We start from the raw sequence: 22,349 nt of genomic DNA on the forward strand, positions 1-22,349 counted from the left end.
CTATATTAATTGGGTGTATGACTTAAAAATTCGGATTTTTTTTAATTTTTTAGCTTTTATTTGAAAACATTGTTAGTTATGACCTTTTCCCATCTTTCTGGCAACATATGGATTCCGACCCAAAAGATCTGCTCATCTCTTTAGGCCAAGAAGGAACAAGTTCCAAAGTGAAGCGTATTCCCAAATAGCGTTCTGCGTCGATCGAAATAAATAGTAGTCGTACGGGCACGGTCTGGACTACAAAGCAGATGAGGCAAAACTTCGCAACCACTTTATTCAGGTATTGCAACATGTGACCAATCCTCACAAAGTATACAGTTGTCAAATTTGACGTTTCAAAAATTCAAAATCAGATGAATTAAAAAGGGATATCAAATATTTTGTACTACAATATCATTGATTTGTTAAAGCAACACGCTCTATACAACGCGAATATGGTAGACAAAGTAATGTGATGGTCTGGCCATATTCCAGCAGTTCATGATAGATTGGACCCTTTTGGTCCCACCAAATACAGTGAATTACCTTAGTGTCATGCATATTTGGCTTTGGTGTCGATTCGGCTGGTTGACCGGGCTTCACATACGATCTCCTACGCTTCGGGTTATTGTAATGGATCCATTTTGCAATGCAAAAATGATTTTCTTTTATAGCGTTCAAAAAACATTACAGACATGCAAAATCGTCTTTCAAAGTCGTTCGGCTTCAATTCTTATGGTACCAATTTCCCTGCTTTTGGATAAATCCTGCTTCTCGCAAACGTTTTGAAATTGCAGCTTTAATAGCTCCCAATGATTTTGCAAGCGCTTGTTGAGTTTTACGACAATCTTCATGGAGTAATGCCTCCAATTACTGGTCTTCGAACTTTTTTAGGTGGCCTGGGCGATCTTTATTTTTCGTGTCAACTTCTGAACCGCAAAAACGTTGAAACCATTGGAACACATTCACCATAGAGCAATTGGTGTGCTTAAGCGGCACTTTTTTTAAATAAAACAAATAATGCAAAACTTCCCGCATAGGACGATTCCTTGGTAAAAGATTCGATATTTTCGAAGCAAAAAAAAAACTTTGTTCTTACACTATAATGTTCAATAACTTAATGAGAATAAATGACAAAATTATATATAAATACAACCAATATTGATTTTGTTATTCCGTTTGTAACATATCGAAATATTGTTCGTAGAACCAAAAAGTATGCAGTGTATTCTGGGTCCTTACCCTTCTGTCTGTGGAAGCGTCTATAGGGGAATATGACCACCACGTCTGTTCTGCGCGTAAAATCTTGGGCCAATTTTCGATCACGAATAACTTGAAATAATCGGGGGATGTCAAATCTCACGACCTTGGAGGCCAAGTGAAAAGTCCATTTCAAGTTATCGTCAAATTTTGATTTCAATAAATCGATGGCTGGCACGTAGCGCCATCCTGTTGAAACCACATCCATAGTTTCAAACAAAAAAATCATTGATCATGGTGCGGTAACGATCTCTATTGACCATAACGCAAGCTATGGCATAATTTTTGAAGAAATATTGTCTGATGATGTCACCAGCGGGTAAACCGCACCAAGAGGTTAGTTTTTCTGGATGTAATGGAGTCTGTAGGGTGTGCTGTGGATTGGTGTCACTCCATATGCGGCAATATGGCAATATTAATCGAAAAATGAGCATCATCGCTGGAAACAATATTGCGATAAAACAGTCGTCTATAACTTGCGCGACTCGATGACTAATTTTCAAAGTAAATTTGGATAATTTGGAAACGTTGTTCAAGTCGTCTATAACTTGCGCGACTTGATGAGTAATTTTCAAAGTAAATTTGGATAATTTGGAAGCTTTGTTCAAGCGTCAATCAATTCATGATGATAGGCCAGAGTATACTGATCATAAATGCCAAAAAGTGAGCGCAGTATGACAGTTCGTTTGACAGTTAACCCTATTATAAGTTCTATTATCCTTTAAAAACATCCTTTATTAAGTTTATTTTTGAATATTTCTAGTTAATTTTTTTATTTTTATATATTTTATCCCTACAAATTAAACCCTTAATATATTTATTTCTTTAAAAATATGGCACTTTTTTTTAAAAAAATTTACAATACATTTTCATTTAAATAATAATTACATTACGTTATACGAAATATTTCTATGGCACTTCGTTACAATACAGTTTCATTTTAATTACATTACTTTGCATAATTGCAGCAGTTTCAATTGAGTTCGTTTTAAATTTTTTTTTTGGTTTAATTTACATAAACATTTGTAATGTTATCAACGAGAGGGGTATTAAAAATAAGGCTGCACTCATAGTGGCTGCACTGTTGTGGCGTTGTTTGAGATAATTGAATAGTTTATCCAAATTTGCGCCAGCCCATTTAAGATTAACTTCTGTTGAGCTAATGGAATTTTCTAATGTTATAACAGAAGTGCCAAAGAGATGACCTTTTTCTTTGGTAAATTGTTCCAGCATATTTAATTGTTCCGGGGTGGTCAAATAGTTGGAGATACCGCTGATAACAGAAGCTGTGGTGGACCAGCTTTGCAAACTAGAAAGAATTGAGAAATGACATAATAATTTAGGTATAAAATTAAAGCTTTTAAATTATACTTACGCTTTTGCTAATTCCTCAACATTTTCGGTCATCAACTTGAATACTGTCATTATATTTTCTGGTGTTTGGCTGTATAAACTGTTTAAACCTGTAGCCTTTAGGTCTAGGGGCACTGTATTTGACAATATAAATGCATAGTGTGTCTCTACATTGTAACGTGTACAACCCATGGCCCGCAAGATTTTTTCCTTTTCACTGACTAACTGTTCTTTCTCAAACATTTCCCGCAAATTGCCATATATAGCATCCCTGTCATTGCGACAAGCAGCACAGTATAGAGCCTCGCGGAAATCGGGTGATGGTTTGGTATTAGCGGACAAGTGGGAGTGGAATATATGTTTGGCCTGAGTATTACAATCCTCATGATGATATCTACAAAGCCAACTGATAACTTTGTTGCGATTATAGACATCCAAAATAGTGTCATGGGAATTTTCAAAGCCCAGCTTCTTATAAACCTTGTCGAGCATTTCGTATAAGAATATGCCAAATTCTTGGTGTTGTTCCAAAGTCAAGCGTACATACACAGTATTAATACCCTTGAAAGCAGCATACCAGGCTGTGTATTCAGTTTCTGTAGCCAAATATTCCATAAATTCGAAAACTTCATCATAACCTTTAAGACCGACCAGACCAAATGTAAACAGATCATCAATCACACTGGCTCGATTGCTGACATGTATGCCCGAATGTTTATCTTGTTCGAAAGCTATGCGCAATTGTTTTTGAAGGTTAGGTTCGTAGAAAACTCTAAAATAGTTGGATTGCTGTGTATTCATGATGACCCAATCATGATGGGCCGTATTACCAAATGACACTTCCTCAAGTGTTTTATTGAAGTAGAATTTGGGTGTAAAATCAGTGTAATTAGTTCTCATATCGTTGTTGAAAGTGATTGGTATGGTGTATCTTAAGGAGGCATCACTGCCATCATTGGGATCCAATAAAAATCGTTTTTGTGTTAAAGTAAATCTACCACTAGGACTGGTGGATACCGTGACCACGGGATAACCCACTTGCTCTGTCCAATCTGTGAATAGTTCATCCAAGTCTACCTTATGATCTTTGGGCCAATGGTTTTTCAAAGATTTGAATAAATCCTCGGGCACAGTGTTCTTTAAGTGGCTGTGGAGAGAAGGAAATTAATCAGTTTTGTTAGAGAATATTTTGAAAACTTGAAAGAAATTAAATCATTTCATAAGAAATTTACTGCTAAATTAGTACTTACTTTTCCTTTAAATACTCTCTGATGGCTTGATCGAAATTCTCTTTACCCATTAAATTGGCAAACATGCGCACAACGGCAGCTCCCTTGGCATAAGTAATACCACTGAATTTATAACCTATTTCTGCAGGTGTATTTATCGTCTCTTCCAAACTAGTCAAGGGCTGGGTATCATTTGTTGCATCTTTATCAAATATAAGTTGAACTTGTTTGACAGTAAATTGTTTATCTAATTCATATTCGGGATACATCTAAAAACAGTTTAAATTTTTACAAAAATTATCACAAAATTTACAATTTATTTTAATTTACCTCATGGGCCATAAAATACTCATAGTAGCGGGCAAAGGCTTCATTTAACCAGAAATAGTTCCACCATTTAAATGTCACACTATTGCCGAACCACATGTGGGAAATTTCATGTGCCAAAATAGTTATGGTGTATTGTTTATCCGACCAACCATCTGTGTAGCCGGGTTCTTGAGCCAAAACAGTATCACTATAAGAAATTGCAATTAAATTCATGTTCATAAATATCAATTATTTCAACTTACTGGTATATTAGTAAGCCCCAATTCTCCATGCCATTGTGCGGGAAACGTGTAGAACCAGCCATTTGCATTATCGAGTTGCCTAGGGACTTATAAGGGATTTGGGTGTATGTTTTATAGGCATGTAAGGTTATTTCACCCACCCTGAAGGCAAAACTGATTTTACCAATTAATTTCGGATGCATTATAATTTTAAAGTCCTTGGAACCGAAGTAATCAAAATCACTAATTAAAAATGCCACCAAATATGTTGACATGAGTGGAGTCTCTTCGAAATAATCAGTGTAACGGCCGTTTCTAGAAAAGGGAGAGTAAATTATGGTCAAATAAGTATTAATAATAAATAACAAAATCGAGAAAAAATTTTAGAGGCTTTTTAAACCACTACACAATTTTGATGTATTGTGGTTCCACAAGTACAAATATGGTCCAAAATTTAAATTCTTAGGAGAACTTTTTTTAAAGTTTTTGTTTGTAAAATTGTGAATTTTTTAGACGTTTCCAAAAAGGGTTAGTCCGATATTATTAAAATATATATAGAAAAGTTTAGATTTACATAACCTTTAATACGTTTATATATTGATTTAATCGGCTCAGTAGTTTCGGAGTTATAATAACAAATTGAATCAAAAAATATATTTTGTACGTGAAAATATAAAATTTTTGTGTTTTAAAAACTCATGAAAAATTGAAAACTGCAGAAACTGTTCAGGTTTATTACTTTATATCAAAGCCACATATAATAACAACAAAATGAGATATCTGTTATTAAAATCGATTGATTCTATTCGAATTTATTCACAATTAAGTGAATTCGCTAATTTTCATAAAATTTTACTTTTTTGTTTGATATACATAAAATTGAGTAGTTAATGTTCTTCTTTCGATTGATTGAATTATAAAAACATTTTCCCCATGCTATATACTATATAATTTTCACATAAATATTGCGTTTCAATCGGCTCAGTAGTTTCAGAGTTATAATAAAAAATTGAAGCAAAAAATATATTTTTTACGTGAAAATAGCAAATTTTTGTGTTTTAAAAACTCATGAAAAATCGAAAATAGCATAAATTGTTCAGATTTATTGAATTATCGCAAAGCCCTATGTAATGGGAACAAAATGTGATATCGATCATAAAAATCGATGGATTCTATTCGAATTTATTCACAATTAAGTGAATTCGCTCATTTTCACAAAATTGTACATAAGTACATAACTTACAAGCGAGAGATGGTTTGTGCGGTTCAGAAGTGGTGATTTTGATGCGAAAGACAAAGATCGCCCAGGCCAGCCAAGTTTGAAGACCAACAATTGGCAGTACTCCATGAAGATTGTTGTCAAACTCTACAAAAGCCATTGGAAGCTACACAAGCAGCAATTTCAAAACGTTTGCGAGCAGCAGTATTCATCCAAAGCATGGAAATTGAGTACCATACGAATTAAAGCCGAGTGACCTTTAAAGGGGATTTTACATTTCCGAAATGCTGCCATAAAATGTTCATTTATGTTGCCATAAAAAAAATAATTTTGTACCGAATCATTACTTGCGCTGAATAATCGGCTCAGCCAAAGCCAAATATCCGTGGCGCTAATGTAATGCTCTTTATTTGGACCTATCTATTATGAGCTGCTGAATTTTTGACCATCACAGGGAACCTGTACCGAACTTAACTGATTCGTTTGAAGTGAGCATTTGCAGAAAAACGGCCAGACATGAAACCGTTATATTCCATCATGACAAAGCTCGGCTACATTGTGTAATACCTGTTAAAAACTATTTAAAATGAAGTGATTGGAAAGTTTTGCATCCCTTCTTATAGTCTAGACCTTACCCCCGGTCTGAAGACTATTTGTTTCGATAGATGCAGAACGCTCTCTTTGGGATACGCTTCACTTTGGATCAGAGTATCTGCTATTGGCTTGATTTCTTCTTGGCCTCAAAAATGAGCAGTTCTTTTGGCTCGGAATCCATAAGTTGCCACAAAGATGGGAAAAGGTCATAGTTAACAATGATCAATACTTTGAATAATAATTAATCAAAATTGGTGTAACCTGATATAGAAGTTACATGGGGGGTAGGGTCAATTATGGACCGATCCACACAAAAATTGGTACAAAGATTTAGGTTCATATAAAACTTATTTTTGTCTAATATTTCATCACGATATTTTAAGAAATAATGAATCTTCTAGTTATTTTCTGAGGGGGATATTTTGTGTGGACTAGGGACAAATGTTGACCGATTTTGGTATAAATTTCCGAATACTTAGAACTAATTTGTGCAAAATTTTATCAGGATAGCCGCATAATCAACACACATACTTATTACTCCTCAAACTGTATATGGGCCGATATGGCCCTTTTTCAATAACAAACAAACCTTATCAAACCTATCGTGTTTTGAACAAACATATAACGGACGACCGGATATACATAGCTAGATCGCCTTAGAATCGTATGAGGATAAATAATAAATAATGGGTCTGCGACAAAATAGTATTACAAACAGAATGAAAAAATCAATATATTCCCATCTTTGTTGATGGTGGATATACAAATTATATAAAATTTCTAACTTTTCACACACATAGATGATACAATAACGAAATATGTGGCAATATATGTTAGTTTTCTATCTAGTTGTGTCTCAGTTAGCTACCCAGTGGTCATCTATGCTTAATAATTTATAATTTTTAATTAAAAATTGTATTTACCCATCATTAACTAATCCAATAACTCTGGTATTGAAGAAAGCTCTATATTCTATGGGACGACTTATGCGCATGCGGAATTTCGCTTTAAATTCGGGTTCATCAAAGCAGGGGAATGCTGTGCGAGCATCAATTCTTTGAAATTGGGTTAGAACATACCAACTGAAAAGTTACAAAAAAGTTATAATAAGAAAAACTTAATAAATAAGAATCTTTCACAAATCTTCCAACTTACTTGACATTATCATAAGTGGCTCTGAAAACTCCAGCTAATCCGCTACGTATCTGACCTTGATATTTAAAGTATAAAGTATAATTTTCATTCTCCTTCAAACACTGGGACAAATAAACTGTTAGCTTATCAGTAATGTCTTCGTACAATATATTTTCATTTTGTATTTTTTCTACAAGATTTCCATTGACATCGTATAGTTGGGTTTCCAAAATATCGATATAGTCTTTGTGCACTGTTATCTTTCTAATATTTCTTTCCACAGCATGCAGGGTTATATTGACTTCACCTTCAAAGGTAAATTGTTTAGCAGCATCTTCTTGTTGAAAATAGGGTTTGATGTAAATATCATATAGATCTGGTATGACATCTTTAGATAAACGGTAAACAGGTTTCTTATCACTTAGATAACCGACAAATTTGTCCAAATGAGCACTAGACCATTTCAAATTGCCTTCAGAGGTTTTAATGGCATTTTCTAAAATACTAACAGATGTTCCAAATAGAGAACCTTTGGCAAGGGTAAATTGTTTTAACATAATTAGCTGTTCTTGTGTGCTTAAATAGTTAGAAATTTCAGCGATTACGTTGGCAGTGGTGGACCAGCTTTGCAAACTAGTAGTAAAATTTGAAGTAAAACTTTGTTAAATATTTGTAATTTTTCAAATTTTTAAAGATTTATACTTACGCTTCTTGTAACTGCTCAATATTTTCTGTCATTAATTTAAACACTGTCATAATATTTCCTGGGGTCTGTGAGTATAAACTTTTCAATCCAATTGTTTTCAAGTCCACAGACACATTATTAGACAATACAAAATAGTAGTGGTTGTCTACATGATAACTGCTACAACCCAGGGCACGCAAGATCTTTTCCTTTTCACTAGACAATTCTTGTTTTAAGAACATTTCCTTCAAACTTCCATAAATAGTAGAGTTATCATTGCGTACAGCACTACAATATAAAGTTTCCCGGAAGTCGGGAGTTGGCTTGGTATTTGCAGACAAATGTGAATGGAATATACTTTGGGCTTGATTATTACAATCCTCATGATGATATTTGCAAAGCCAGCTGATAACTTTATTGCGATTGTACACATCTAGAACAGTATCATTATGGTTTTCAAAGCCCAACTTTGTGTATACTTTGTCAAGGATTACAAATAGATAGTCACCAAATTTATCATGTTGAGCCAATGTCAAACGTTGGTACAAAGTATCAAAACCCTTAAAGGCTGCTTGCCAGGGTAAATATTCCGTTTCATTAGCTAAATATTCCAAGAAATTCAAAACCTCATCGTAGCCCCTAAGACCAGCACGAGCAAATGTAAGAAGATCATCGACCATACTGGCTCTATTATTTACATGTATACGTGAGTAATTGTTCTCTCTAAAAGCGATACGCAGTCTCTCTAACAAATGATCATCATAGAAAACTCTATAATAGTTTGACTGTTGCATATTAACCATCATCCATCTATGAGGATTGATATTTCCAAATACCTTTTCCGGCTGTGCTTTACTCAAATAGAATTTGGGTGTAAGATTTGAGAAATCGCTCATTTTATCGTGGGTGAATGTGATGGGTACGGTATATCTAATGGCAGCATCACTGCCATCATTGGGATCCATTAAAAACCTTTGCTGTTTTATAGAATATCTACCATTAATGGCCGATACCATAACCATGGGATAACCAACTTGTTCAGTCCAATCTCTGAATAATTCATCCAGATTAACATTATGTCCAGAGGGCCAATGCTTTTTCAAGTGTTTGAATAAGTCTTCGGGTACTGTGCTCTTCAAGTGGCTATAGGGAAAGAGTTTAAGTAAATATTACTAAAGTTTTTTTTACAAGTTTAACTGAACTCACTTTTCTTTTAAATATTCCTGAATGGCTGCATCGAAATTTTCTTTACCCATTAAATTGGCAAACATACGCAAAATGGAAGCTCCTTTAGCATAAGCAATATTACTAAATTTCTCACCAATTTCCAAGGGAGAATTTATAGATTCCTCTAGACTTGTTAGGGGTTGAGAACTATTGTTAGCATCAACATCAAATATCATTTGAACTTGATTCACAAGGAATTGTTTATCAAATCCATATTCAGGATACAGCTACAAAATTAAGTTGAACACTAAAATTATTAGTTTTTTTTTTGTGATTTTCTAGCATTTACCTCATGACCCATAAAATATTGATAGTAACGGGCAAAGCCTTCATTTAACCAAAAATAGCTCCACCATTTGTGAGTAACACTATTGCCAAACCACATATGAGCAGTTTCATGTACCAACAAACTTACAGTGTATTGTTTATCGGACCAGCCGTCTGTATAGCCGGGTTCGTGAGCCAAAACGGAATCCCTTTTGCAATATTCAGAAAATTTAAATATTAGCATTTTTTAAAAAAAAAAAAATGAGTAACACTACTTGACAGTCAAAAAGCACTTCTATTTTCCACTTTTATGTTTTCATTACTAACACGAAAAAAATAACCATATACGGATAGTAATTTTGAAGAAAATACCAACAAAAAAAAAAAAGATCAGTGTCTCCCAGTTTTGGCCAAAATTATGCACCCAAAGATTTGGGGCCTCGGTGTCATTTTTGCAAAAAGTGATAATTTTCTCAGGCTCATATCTTGCAAAAAGTTTGGAATTTTGATTTACTCTCCGAGGCAAAGTTTTAGCCCTTGTCATACAGAACAAAAATTGTGAACATATTGTTACGAAATTGTACTTGAATTCAAATATAACGATTTTAAGGGCTGATTTAAAAGTAGCATAATGCTTTCAAATAACAGTGCTGTAATAGCAAACTGTAACATATCTGTGGGCATTATTAAATAAAAGTTTTCAGTTGATTTGATTGTAAGTTGGCAACGCTGTATTCGAATTCGAATATTCAGTTAAAGCCCAGTAGTTTGAAAAGTGCCAATTGGAAACCTTGCACTAGCTATATTACTACTTGTACAACTAACTAGTTCGATGTGGCTGCTAAAGTGGTAGTTAAATGATTATCATTTGCACTACATTTCACCAGCATATTCAGTAATAAACAATAGTCAGATATTTGTCTTTAGTTTTTGAAAATAAATTCAAGAAAAATAAAATCTTCTAAAATATACCACTTCGATGGCCACATGTAATGCTGAATGTGGCCGTTTGTGTTTTCATTCTCAGTGATGATGTAGAAAATGCAAAAATAGAGAGTAGACTCACATGTTATTCTTAATAACAATTAGAGAGCAGTACAAATAACAGCTCTGTGGTTTAGTGGTTAGAGCATTTGACTAGAAAACGAGAGGTTATGTGTTCAACCCCGCTCTCAGAAAAGTTTATTTTTTCTTTTTTTCTCAAATGCTGGAGTATTTTCACTATTGAATTTAATAATGAAGTGTTATGCAGAGTGTGCCAATCGGCCACTTGCAATGACATCCCCGTGTTAAATTCACCAGTCAATAACGTTGCGAGTGGGTTGAAAATTCACTAGTAGTAGTTCTTAGTGGCCAACGAATTCGACGTAGCGGAACTAGTGCAATGAACTGCAGGGAGAACATTGTAGAAAGTACACCACAGATGGTGTATGTATTAGTAAGATCTAGAATATTCGAGTGCAGATGGCAGTGTTATAAATAGTGGCAGAGGTTGCAGTCGTGAGTCAGTTTATCAGAGACGCTATTTGAATAAACATCAACTGAGTGCCTTAAAGTGTGCTGTATTTTTCAAGTGAATTCGTATACATTATAAAGTGTCTGTATTTCTGAGAATTTATAAACGTGTATAAAAAAACATTGAGTGACTATTTAATTCTGTTGTTGTACATTTTAAATAAATAAAGAGTTGTTACAATTTTCAAACTACTAAACGGCTTTTATTTGCAATCAAAAGTATCCGGTTTATTTAAAGGAAATAAACCAGCATTTTAAAAAGGTTAAAACGTAACAATATAAAATCAAAAAAACTTCATCTTCAAAATCAATATCGCAGAAAGCTGCCTAAAAGTATGCTATAGTTTATAATAATTTAATAGTTTATGGCCCAAAACACTAATCTAACCTATATTGATTTACCTTAACGGTGCTAAGAATCATTCCTAGGAAGTTGATATGTTCTAGAAAGTTGTTTATTTAGATCTTAGGTAAATTTTTGTAGTTGATTGTTTCCTTGAATTTTGAACGGTTTGCTATATAGAGCTGAACAGGGGAAAAAGGTGAACAAAAATCGATTTTTGTTTAAAGTTTTTTGCGATTTTGATCTTAAAGATGAAGTTTTTTTCATTTTAAATTCAATGACTACAACTTTGCCTCAGAGAGTAAATCAAAATTCCGAACTGGTTGCAAGATATAAGCCTGAGAAAATTATTAATACACAGAGAAAACTGATTCGTAATACATAGCAACCGTATTTGTTGCCAATCGAATGATTCGGTTGCACACATAGAATTTTTCGGTTCTAGCAACAGAAAATCAGTGGACAAAGAAGAATTTCGGATTATGCAACCAAACTTTGGTTACCACTTTTAAAATTTTGTAGCCACAACTGTAAAATTCGGTCACTAAGGCAGAATCATTCGATTGGCAACAAATTCGGTTGCTACTACGAATCTGTCTTCTCTGTGTACAGGTAGTTTTTAGCGCACTTAATGTAATTACGGTTTTTTTAGAATACTACAGAAACTAGACAATTTTGCGATTAATATTTTGCATTAACAACAAAATTAAATTTTTCAAATTTAATTCCTATCTGGCAAGTAGTGAAACAAAGCTAATATTAAAACAACTTACTTGTATATAACCAGACCCCAGTTTTCCATGCCACTATGGGGGAAATTTGGCGAACCAACTTTTTGCATGATCGCATTGCCCAGAGACTTATAAGGCAATTGTGTAAAGTTATCGTATCCTTCCAAAGCCTTTAAGCCCACATCAAAGGCAAAATTGGTTTTATTATTAAATTTCGAATGCATAATGATCTTCAAATCCTCATTGCCATGAGACTCATAATTACTGATCAAAAAGGCCACTAAATATGTTGACATTAAAGGAGTTTCTTCGAAATGATCCACAAAACGATCGGTTCTAGAAATAATAATTAAGAAAATTATTAAATGCATAAATTGAGGAACCGCATAACAAAAGGTACTTTTTCGAATTTTTTTACAAATTTATTTTTTGTATATTTTTATAATATTTGTGTTGAAATCTTCTAGAAAAAAATCAATTTCCCAAAATTTTTAAATTTTCTCCTCAATTACATGTATTTTAGTGTCAAATGTAAACTTACCCTTCAATCGTGGATTTGATTAGCCTGGTATTGAATACAGAATTATATTCCTTGGGGCGACTTATGTGCATGCGGAATATTGCTTTAAATGCAGGCTCATCGAAACAGGGAAATGCTGTGCGAGCATCAATTCTATGTAACTGAGTTATGCCGTACCAACTGAAATAATAAATGTTATGAAATAATAAAATTAAAAAAGCTTACACAGCATAGTCATAAATATAGCCGAAAGAATAGACATAGAGCGAAAACGCTCCTGTCAAAGACCTAATTCAGTTGTCAGAAATCTAAGGGGTGAGAATGTATTAGTGAAAAAAACTATGTGAAAACAAACAACACTCGTATATGGGATTATTTTGAGTAATTTTTTAAATTGAGTTTTTTTCTAGTTTCCGCTCTATGTGTATTTCTCTATGGAAATAAATATTGTTCTATACATGGATAAATACACATAGATCGGAAACTATAAAAAAAGTCATACACAAAAATTACTCAAAATAATTACACATACGAGTGTTGTGTTGAGTTTCACCACTTAGGTTTTTGACAACTGAGTTAGGTCTTTGACAGGAGAGTTTCCGATCTATGGCTCTATAGTTCCTAAACTTACTTGACATTATCATAAGTAATTTTAAAAACACCTTCCGTGCCATTGCGGATCTCTCCTTGGTACTTAAAATACAAAGTATAATTTGTATTGACCTCCAGAGTAGAGGTTAAATATAAAGTCAATTTATTGGTTACGGTTTCCAAAAGCATATTGCCACTGTTAATATTTTCCACAATCTTGCCACCAGCATCATACAGTAAGGCTTCCAAAATGTCTATATAATTTGTGTGCAAAGTAATCGTTGAAAGATTTCCCTTAACAGCGTGCAGCGTAATGTTAACTTCTCCATCGAATGTAAATTGTTTGACATCATCTTCCAGCTTGAGATAAGGTTTAAGATGAATATCATATAAATCGGGAATAATATCCTTGGTTAGACGATATTCAACATTACGTAGAGTAAGATAACTGATCAATTTTGTCAAATGTGTTTTAGACCATTTGAAATTGTTTTCGGCTGTTTGAATGGCATTTTGTAAAATTGTAACGGATGTACCGAAGAGATGGCCTTTGTCCTGGGTAAACTGTTTTAATAGGGTCAATTGTTCCTGAGTGGTTAAATAATTGGCAATATCACTTATGACGCTGGCAGTACTGGACCAAGATTGTAAGCTAGGGAAAGCAAAAAATTAATTTTTATTTAAAAACAATTTTCTATTAAAGTGTTATACTTACGCTTCTTTTAACTGCTCAACATTTTCAATCATTAAATGAAATACTGTTATAATATTTTCAGAAGTTTGGCTATATAAACCCTTTAAACCAATTGCCTTTAAATCTGCAGCAACATTATTTGTCAATAAAAATTCATATTGAGCTTGAACAAAGTATCTTGTACAACCCAGGGCACGCAAGATTTTTTCCTTTTCACTAGCCAGTTCTTGTTTTAAAAACATTTCCTTTAAACTGCCATAAATAGTAGAGTTATCATTGCGTACAGCCGTACAATATAAAGTTTCCCTAAAGTCAGGAGTTGGCTTGGTGTTAGCTGATAAATGTAAGCGGAATATACTTTGGGCTTGATTATTACAATCCTCATGATGATATTTGCAAAGCCAGCTGATAACCTTATTGCGATTGTACACATCCAAGACAGTATCATTGGAGTTTTCAAACTTCAACTTCTTGTACACATTGTCGAGCAGTTCAAACAGGTAACCGCTAAATTTGTCTTGTTGGGCCAATGTCAAACGTTGATGCACAGTATCCAGGCCCTTAAAAGCTGCCTGCCAGGGTAAGTACTCTGTTTCTGTTGCCAAATATTCCATGAATTCCAAAACTTCATCGTATCCACGAAGACCAATACGACCATAAGTAAACAGATCATCGACCATGCTGGCTCTATTATTGATATGAATACCTGAATGATTATTTTCCTTTAAAACTTTACAAATTTCTCGCAATATATCCAAGTCATAGAAAACTCTATAGTAGTTGGATTGTTGGGTGTTGACTATAAACCACTTGTGATGGGCAGCGTTACCGAATAATCTTTCATCTTGATCCTTAGTTAAATAGAATTTGGGCACTAGGTTTGTAAAATCATTCATTCTATCATTGTTGAAGGTTATAGGTATGGTATATCTTAAGGAAGCATTACTACCATCACTGGGATCTAACAAGAATCGTTGTTGTCTTACTGAAAAACGACCACTGGGGCTAATCGATACCATAACCATTGGATAACCCACTTGTTCAGTCCAATCTTTGAAAAATTCATCCAAGTCCACCATATGACCAGAAGGCCAATGATTTTTGAAATGTTTGAAAAGATCTTCGGGCACAGTGGTCTTTAAATGGCTGTAATAAAAACAATTTTGAAGTTAAATGTTTAAAATTTAACATCTCTAACTTACTTTTCCTTTAAATAATCTCTTATGGCCAAATCGAAATTTTCTTTGCCCATTAAATTGCTAATCATGCGCACAACAGCTGCACCTTTAGAATAAGCAATATCGCTAAATTTTGAACCAATTTCCAAAGGAGTATTAATGGATTCTTCCAGACTAGTCATGGGTTGAGTATTATAAGTAGCATCAATATCAAATACCGAATGAATTTCATTGATAAGAAATTGTTTATCTAGTTCATATTCTGGATACATCTAAAATAAGAAAATAATTAATGAAAATTATTTAGATCTGTACCAGCTACTACTATAACTTACTTCGTGACCCAGAAAATATTGATAATAATTGGGCAAGCCTTCATTTAACCAAAAATAGCTCCACCATTTATGAGTCACACTGTTGCCAAACCACATATGAGCGGTTTCATGGGCCACCAAACCTACGGTGTATTGCTTATTGGACCAACCATCTGTATAACCGGGTTCATGAGCCAAAGCTGAATCTCTGTTATAACAAGGGAATGTAGAGAATTTTTTCTTTTTATATTTTATTAAATATTAAACTTACTTGTATATAACCAAACCCCAGTTCTCCATACCACTGTGGGGAAAATGATTGGAACCGACTTTTTGCATGATTGCATTACCTAGCGACTTATAGGGCAACTGTGTATAGTTATCATAGGTCGCCAAAGCTTTCATACCCACCTCATAGGCGAAATTGGTTTTATTATTAAATTTCGAATGCATTATGATTTTCAAATCCTCATTGCCATGAGACTCAAAATCACTGATCAAAAATGCCACCAAATATGTGGACATTAAAGGAGTTTCTTCGAAATGGTCAATAGAACGATCGTTGCTGAATAGTTATAAAATTACATATTTTTAAAATAAAACGAATCTTCTTAAAAGTATTTTGTAGGATTTAGGGGAATTTAATTTACTTACCCATCGTTTGTAGATTTCTCTAAACGAGTATTGAAGACTGAATTGTATCCATTGGGTCTACTTATATGCATACGAAATTTGGACTTAAATTCGGGTTCATCAAAGCAAGGAAATACTGTGCGTGCATCGATTCTATGTAATTGAGTTATGCCATACCAACTGAAAGTATTTTTAAAAGTATTATTAAGGTTATTTTTTCATATCAAAGAACAAAGAATAACAAGAAGGGAAGCCTCTCATATGAAAAAACTCAAAAATCTAAAATAATTAAAAATTTTCTGACTAAAAATCGATTTCTAATATGAGATAATTAAAAAATCTAAAATCCCTTATAACTTTGTAAATAACCGTTTAATCAAGAAAAGCAGCTTGATCTCTGATCACTCATATTTCTGACAAAAAATCGATTTTTTATATGAAAAATCCAAATTCCTTAATATCTTTGCAAATATGCGTTTAATCGAGAAGAGGAGCTCGATCTGTGATCACTCATATTTTTGACCAAAAATCGATTTTTCATATCAAAAACACCAAAAGTCTAAAATCCTTAATAACATTGTAAATAAGCGTTTGATCGAGAAAAGTAGCTCGATCTGTGATCACTCATATTTCATAATAAAATCGATTTTTCATATGAAAAACTCTAAAAAACTAAAATCCTTAATAACATTGTAAATAAGCGGTTATTTGTATTTGTTGTATTTGTAAATATGCGTTTAGTTGAAAAAAGTCACTCACATTTCTGACCAAAAATATATTTTTCATATGAAAAACCAAAAAATATAAAATTCTTAATAATATTGTAAATAAGCATATAATCGAAAAAGGAGCTCGATCTATGATCACTCATAAGACAAAAATCAATTTTTCATATGAAAAATCCAAAAAATCTAAAATCCTTAATATCTTTGTAAATAAGTGTTTAATCGCGAAAAGGAGCTCGATCTGTGATCACTCATATTTCTGACCAAAAATCGATTTTTCATATGAAGAAATCAAAAAATCTAAAATCCTTAATATCTTTGTAAATAAGCGTTTAATCGCGAAAAGGAGCTCGATCTGTGATCACTCATATTTCTGACCAAAAATCGATTTTTCATATGAAAAAAACAAAAAATCTAAAATCCTTAATAACATTGTAAATAAGCGCTTAATCGCGAAAAGGAACTCGATCTGTGATCACTCATATTTCTGACCAAAAATCGATTTTTCAACCAAAAAATCGAAAATCCTTAATAACATTGTAAATTAGCGTTTAGTCAAGAAAAGGAGCTCAATCTGTGATAACTCATATTTCTGACCAAATACCGATTTTTCATATTGAAAATTAAAAAAGTCTAAAATCCTTAATAAAATTGTAAATAAGCGTTTAATAGGGAAAAGAAGTTCGATCTGCGATCACTCATATTTCTGACCAAAATCGATTTTTCATATGAAAAAACAAAAAAATCTAAAATCCTTAATATCTTTGTAAATATGCGTTTAATCGAAAAAAGGAGTTCGATCTGTGATCACTCATATTTAAATTTTTTATGTGAAAAAGCCAAAAAATCTAAAATCCTTAATAACATGTAAATAAGCGTTTAATCGAGAAAAGGAGCTCGATCTGTGATCACTCATATTTCTGACAAAAATCGATTTTTCATATGAAAAAAACCAAAAAATCCAAATTCCTTTATATCTTTGTAAATATGAGTTTAATCGAGAAAAGGACCTCGATTTGTGATGAAAAAACTCAAAAAATCTAAAATCCTCAATAAAATTGTAAATTAGCGTTTAATCACGAAAAGGAGCTTGATCTGTGATCACTTATATTTCTGACCAAAAATCAATTTTTCATATGAAAAAAAAACAAATTCCTTAATATCTTTGTAAATATGCCTTTAATCGAGAAAAAGAGCTTGATCTGTGATCACTCATGTTGCTCACCAAAAATCGATGAAAAAACTCAAAAAATCTAAAATCCTCAATAACATTGTAAATAAGCGTTTAATCACGAAAAGGAGCTTGATCTGTGATCACTCATCAAGCTCTTTTTCTCGATTAATCGCATATTTACAAAGATATTAAGGAATTTGGATTTTTCATATGAAAAATCGATTTTTGGTCTGACCTAAAATACTTAATAACATTGTAAATAGCGGATAATCATGAAAAAAAAGCTCGATGTGAGATCACTCATATTTTTGACCAAATATCGATATTACGTATGAAAAAACCAAAAAAATTTAAAATCCTTAATAACATTGTAAATAAGCGTTTAATCGGGAAATGGAGTTCGATCTGTGATCACTCATATTTCTGACAAAAAAACGATTTTTCATATGAAAAAAAAAATCTAAAATCCTTAAAATCTTTGTGAATATGCGTTTAATCGAAAAAAGGAGCTCGGTCTGTGGTCACTCATATTTTTGACCAAAAATCGAATTTTTATAAAAAAAAACTCAAAAAATTAAAATCCTTAAAAAAGGATCGCTCGCTCATATTTTGGATATTTTTTTTCCTTCAAGTATAGATTTTTTTGTATTAAGATTCGCTTAATATGATTTAGGATTTTTTCTATTCCGAAATATAAAATCTCACAATATTTAAAAATGCAGGGGAATAGCATTTTTAAATATTGTGAGATTTAGACTCTGCGGTCTACAAACATTGTTTTGTTGTTTTACCATTAAACCGGTATGCTATGCAAATTTAAATATCTGATACAAATATTTTTTTAATATAAATACCTATCTACACATGTTTAAATATTTCACACTGTCTACTATTTGGTCATATTGTCATAATGTCCTTATATATTATGATAGTTTAATAAAATTTTGGTTGTGTTTCAAACAAAAAAGTTCTAAACTAAAAAGACTATTTGAACCATAGATAATATACACAGAGCGGAAACTCTCCTGTCAAAGACCTAACTCAGTTGTCAGAAACCTAAGTGGTCAGAATGTATTAGTAAAAAAACTATGTGAAAACAAAAACAACACTCGTATGTGTGATTATTTTGAGTAATTTTTTTGTTTGAGTTTTTTTTCTAGTTTTCGCTCTTGATTTGAACTATGTTTATTGTTTTATCATAAAACAATACTTTTTTGTTTAAAACACAACAACTATTATGACTAATAGAAGAACATGTGAATACCCCAATTATTTAATAAAACAACGTTATTAACTTACTTCACATTATCATAGCTGGCTTTATAAAATCCCGCCTTGCCGTTGCGTATCTGTCCCTGATACTTAAAGTACAAAGTATAACTTTTATCCAACACCAAAGACGTAGATAATTTTATCGTAAGTTTATGTGTTTTGTTATCATAAACCATAGATTCATTATCTATGTTTTGCACAATCCTTCCATTTGCATCGTACAATATTACATCGAGTATGTCAATGAGATCTTTGTGCAGCGTAATCTCTTTGAAATTGTTTACAACTGCGTGCAGTGTTATATTGACTTCGCCATCAAATGTAAACTGTTTGTCAGCGTCTTCCAAACGCAGATAAGGTTTGATGTGTATGTCATACAAATCGGGTATGATATTTTTATTTAAACGATATTCTTGGGCTAGTGAACCCCCCGTTAGCAGACACAATAATATTAAAAATTTACCGGCCCCCATTGCAGCGAACCGATAGAACCGAGAAAGAGAGAGACTGGTAGCAGTACATGCGATCTCTCCGCTACAATGAAGTCAACTAAATATTGTTTCACTGTCAAATTCACCAAGTAAATTAATTAAGAATATAGAAAGAAATTGTTGTTTTATATATATTAGTATAATCAACATAAGATTAGATTAATATGACTCAATCAGTCCATAAAACATGAAAGTTTTCGATTTGTTTTTATTTTTGGTGTTTATAAAAATGAGTGAAATTTTGAGTTTTTTTCGAATAATAAAAACAATAATAATAAAAAAAGAACTTACTTATCAAATAAAAACGGGGAATTTTATTGTTTATAAAACAATTTATTCAAACAATATGGATTAAATTCTACTTGTTAATTGAGTTTAAGTTGGGATTAGACTGTTTTGAGTAAGTAAATTCTATTTGGACCATTTTGATTTGTTTGTTAGAAAATTTCCCATTTTTAAAAATCAGTTAAGTAGTAATTTTAAATTTTTTTCCAATGCACATTTTGAAGCATATTTGTTACATATGTATATTTGTATTTCTTTTAATAAACTTTTGTTCCAATTTTTGTAATTGAATAATTAAAATAATATAACAAACATTTTTAATTATTGAAAATTGTTTATCCTGAAGATGATACACAACAAGGATGATCGAGATGATACTCTATTTCATACTTGTTAATTTTAAAATAGATCTAAAAAAAATAAGTAAGTTACAATACAATTTTCATGATCATAACTAGGGGGCGGATTTATATGTAAATGCATGGTTTTTCTCGAGCGTCCAAATACAATGTAGACTAATTATCTATCAGAATCGCACATTTTGCTGTAATATGGCATCGATTTGTTACAGCATATTTTTGCATATTTTATTGATAATGCATATTTTCTTATAACTTCTTTCGACTTCAAGAAATTGACATTATTGTGCTGTTTTTCAATAGCGAACGAGTACTTTGAGTGGAAATTTAACATGTTGTTTGTTATTGTAACAAAAACAAAATACATGTAAAACGTTCACCCAAAACGCTCATTCGCTATAGAAAAACAGCACATAAGTCGTCTTCATTACTCTATCAGCAATTGAAAATTATCATTTCAAAAAATGTTGCTTCAAAAAAGTTTAGAGTTTTTTATGTATCAAAAATTCATTAAATGTGTCGAAAACATTCATATTTGTTTTCATTTCAATTTCGATTTATAAGTGATTTCGTTATTTGTAACTTCAAATTACCGCTACTGACAGACATTTCCCAGCAGTTCTAAGAGACTGACCTGAACATTTTACTTATCATTTAGGGTGACAACTAGTTAAAAAACTAGCTACGTGACTAGTTATTTTAACACTGTCATTTTGGATTTCTTAGGGACAATTGCACTACACTATAGATTACTTAGAGACACTTAAGAGAAATTGTCTTTACGCTAGATACATGGGATGGGATCAGACATTAGTAACATTTACTGTCTATAAGGGACAAATTTACTACTTGCTTAATTGCTTGGTTATTTGGAGATGAAACTTAAGGTTGGGTGCTACTTTACAGCACGATCTAAATATTAACGATTTTCAAAGTCAAGTCGTAAGATAGATAATCAAAAGATTATGGCTTTAAACAAGCCTTAAACCAAGCTATAATTAATTATAATTATAATTAATATTACCATTGTTTTCACAGAAGAACAATTATTTATTATATTTAACTATATAATTCCTGGTTTAACTTAAAAAGTCTTAACTGCTGGGAGTACTGTTTTATATTTTTTGGACATTGCGCGCTCCAGAGTTAATTATTTTTTGTTTCTGCACAAAAATTTAAGTGCATATTTATAGAATGTTTAGGTCATATTTTGAGCTTTTTGAAGCATATTTTAGGCGCATATTTTCCAATAATAAATGCATAAAAATCCGCCCCTAATCATAACTTTCAGAGTCGAACGGTTTTTTTCATGGTCTACCGGTATGTGTCACATTCGGGACACAAAAGAAATACAATCCATCTGAATTCAGTTTCAACGATTCTCCAAAAATTTAGATTTTCCTCATATACGAGAATAAAAGCCAAAAAGAATTACTATTATAATGTTTATGTACGATTTGAACTTTACGGATTTTTTTCCATTTAAAAAAAAGGAATTTTAAAATTAACCATTTTATGCAAAAAACTAGGCTTTATTTTCACTATTGGCTGTACGACTTAAAAATGCGTTATATGTCATTTTGAAATGTTAACAACAAAGTTTTATTTGTAGAATTGTTTGCCTATAAAGCGTCATATGTGGGAAGTTTTGCTTTACTTATTTAATTGGAAAAAAGTGCCACTGCAGCACACCGATTGCTCACAGAATATGCTGCCAGACATGAAACTGTAATATTCCATCATGACAACACTCGGCCACATGTTGCCAATATCTGTTAAAAACTATTTAAAATTAAGTGCTTGGGAAGTTCTGCCTCATCCGCGTTATAGTCCAAAACTTGCACCATCCGACTACTTGATTCGATCGAAGCAGATTGCTCTCTCTGGGATACACTTCATTTTGGAACGTAGTATCCGATATTGGCTTAATTCGTTCTTGGCCTCAAGAGTTGAGAAGTTCTTTTGGCTCTGAATCCATATGTTGCCAAAAAGATGGTAAAAGGTCATAGCTAAAAATGGCCAATAC

At 32.4% G+C, this 22,349-nt stretch overlaps 1 protein-coding gene across 1 annotated transcript; it reads right to left on the minus strand.

Moving 5' to 3' along the window:
- Positions 1-1,972: 1,972 nt before the first annotated feature.
- LOC135964254 (uncharacterized) lies at positions 1,973-19,715 on the minus strand. Its single transcript, XM_065516439.1, has 19 exons — positions 19,216-19,715; positions 16,039-16,197; positions 15,656-15,949; positions 15,406-15,592; positions 15,095-15,342; positions 13,914-15,038; positions 13,239-13,850; positions 12,629-12,787; positions 12,130-12,423; positions 9,521-9,707; positions 9,211-9,458; positions 8,026-9,147; positions 7,341-7,952; positions 7,109-7,267; positions 4,394-4,687; positions 4,152-4,338; positions 3,843-4,090; positions 2,615-3,739; positions 1,973-2,548 (listed from the first exon to the last, which is right to left on the minus strand). The coding sequence occupies exons 1-19, from the start codon at positions 19,659-19,661 to the stop codon at positions 2,251-2,253; spliced, it is 8,004 nt and encodes a 2,667-aa protein (XP_065372511.1). The 5' UTR covers positions 19,662-19,715; the 3' UTR covers positions 1,973-2,250.
- Positions 19,716-22,349: the final 2,634 nt, after the last annotated feature.

This window comes from Calliphora vicina, chromosome 1, assembly GCF_958450345.1.
Source record: "Calliphora vicina chromosome 1, idCalVici1.1, whole genome shotgun sequence".
NCBI lineage: Eukaryota > Metazoa > Arthropoda > Insecta > Diptera > Calliphoridae > Calliphora > Calliphora vicina.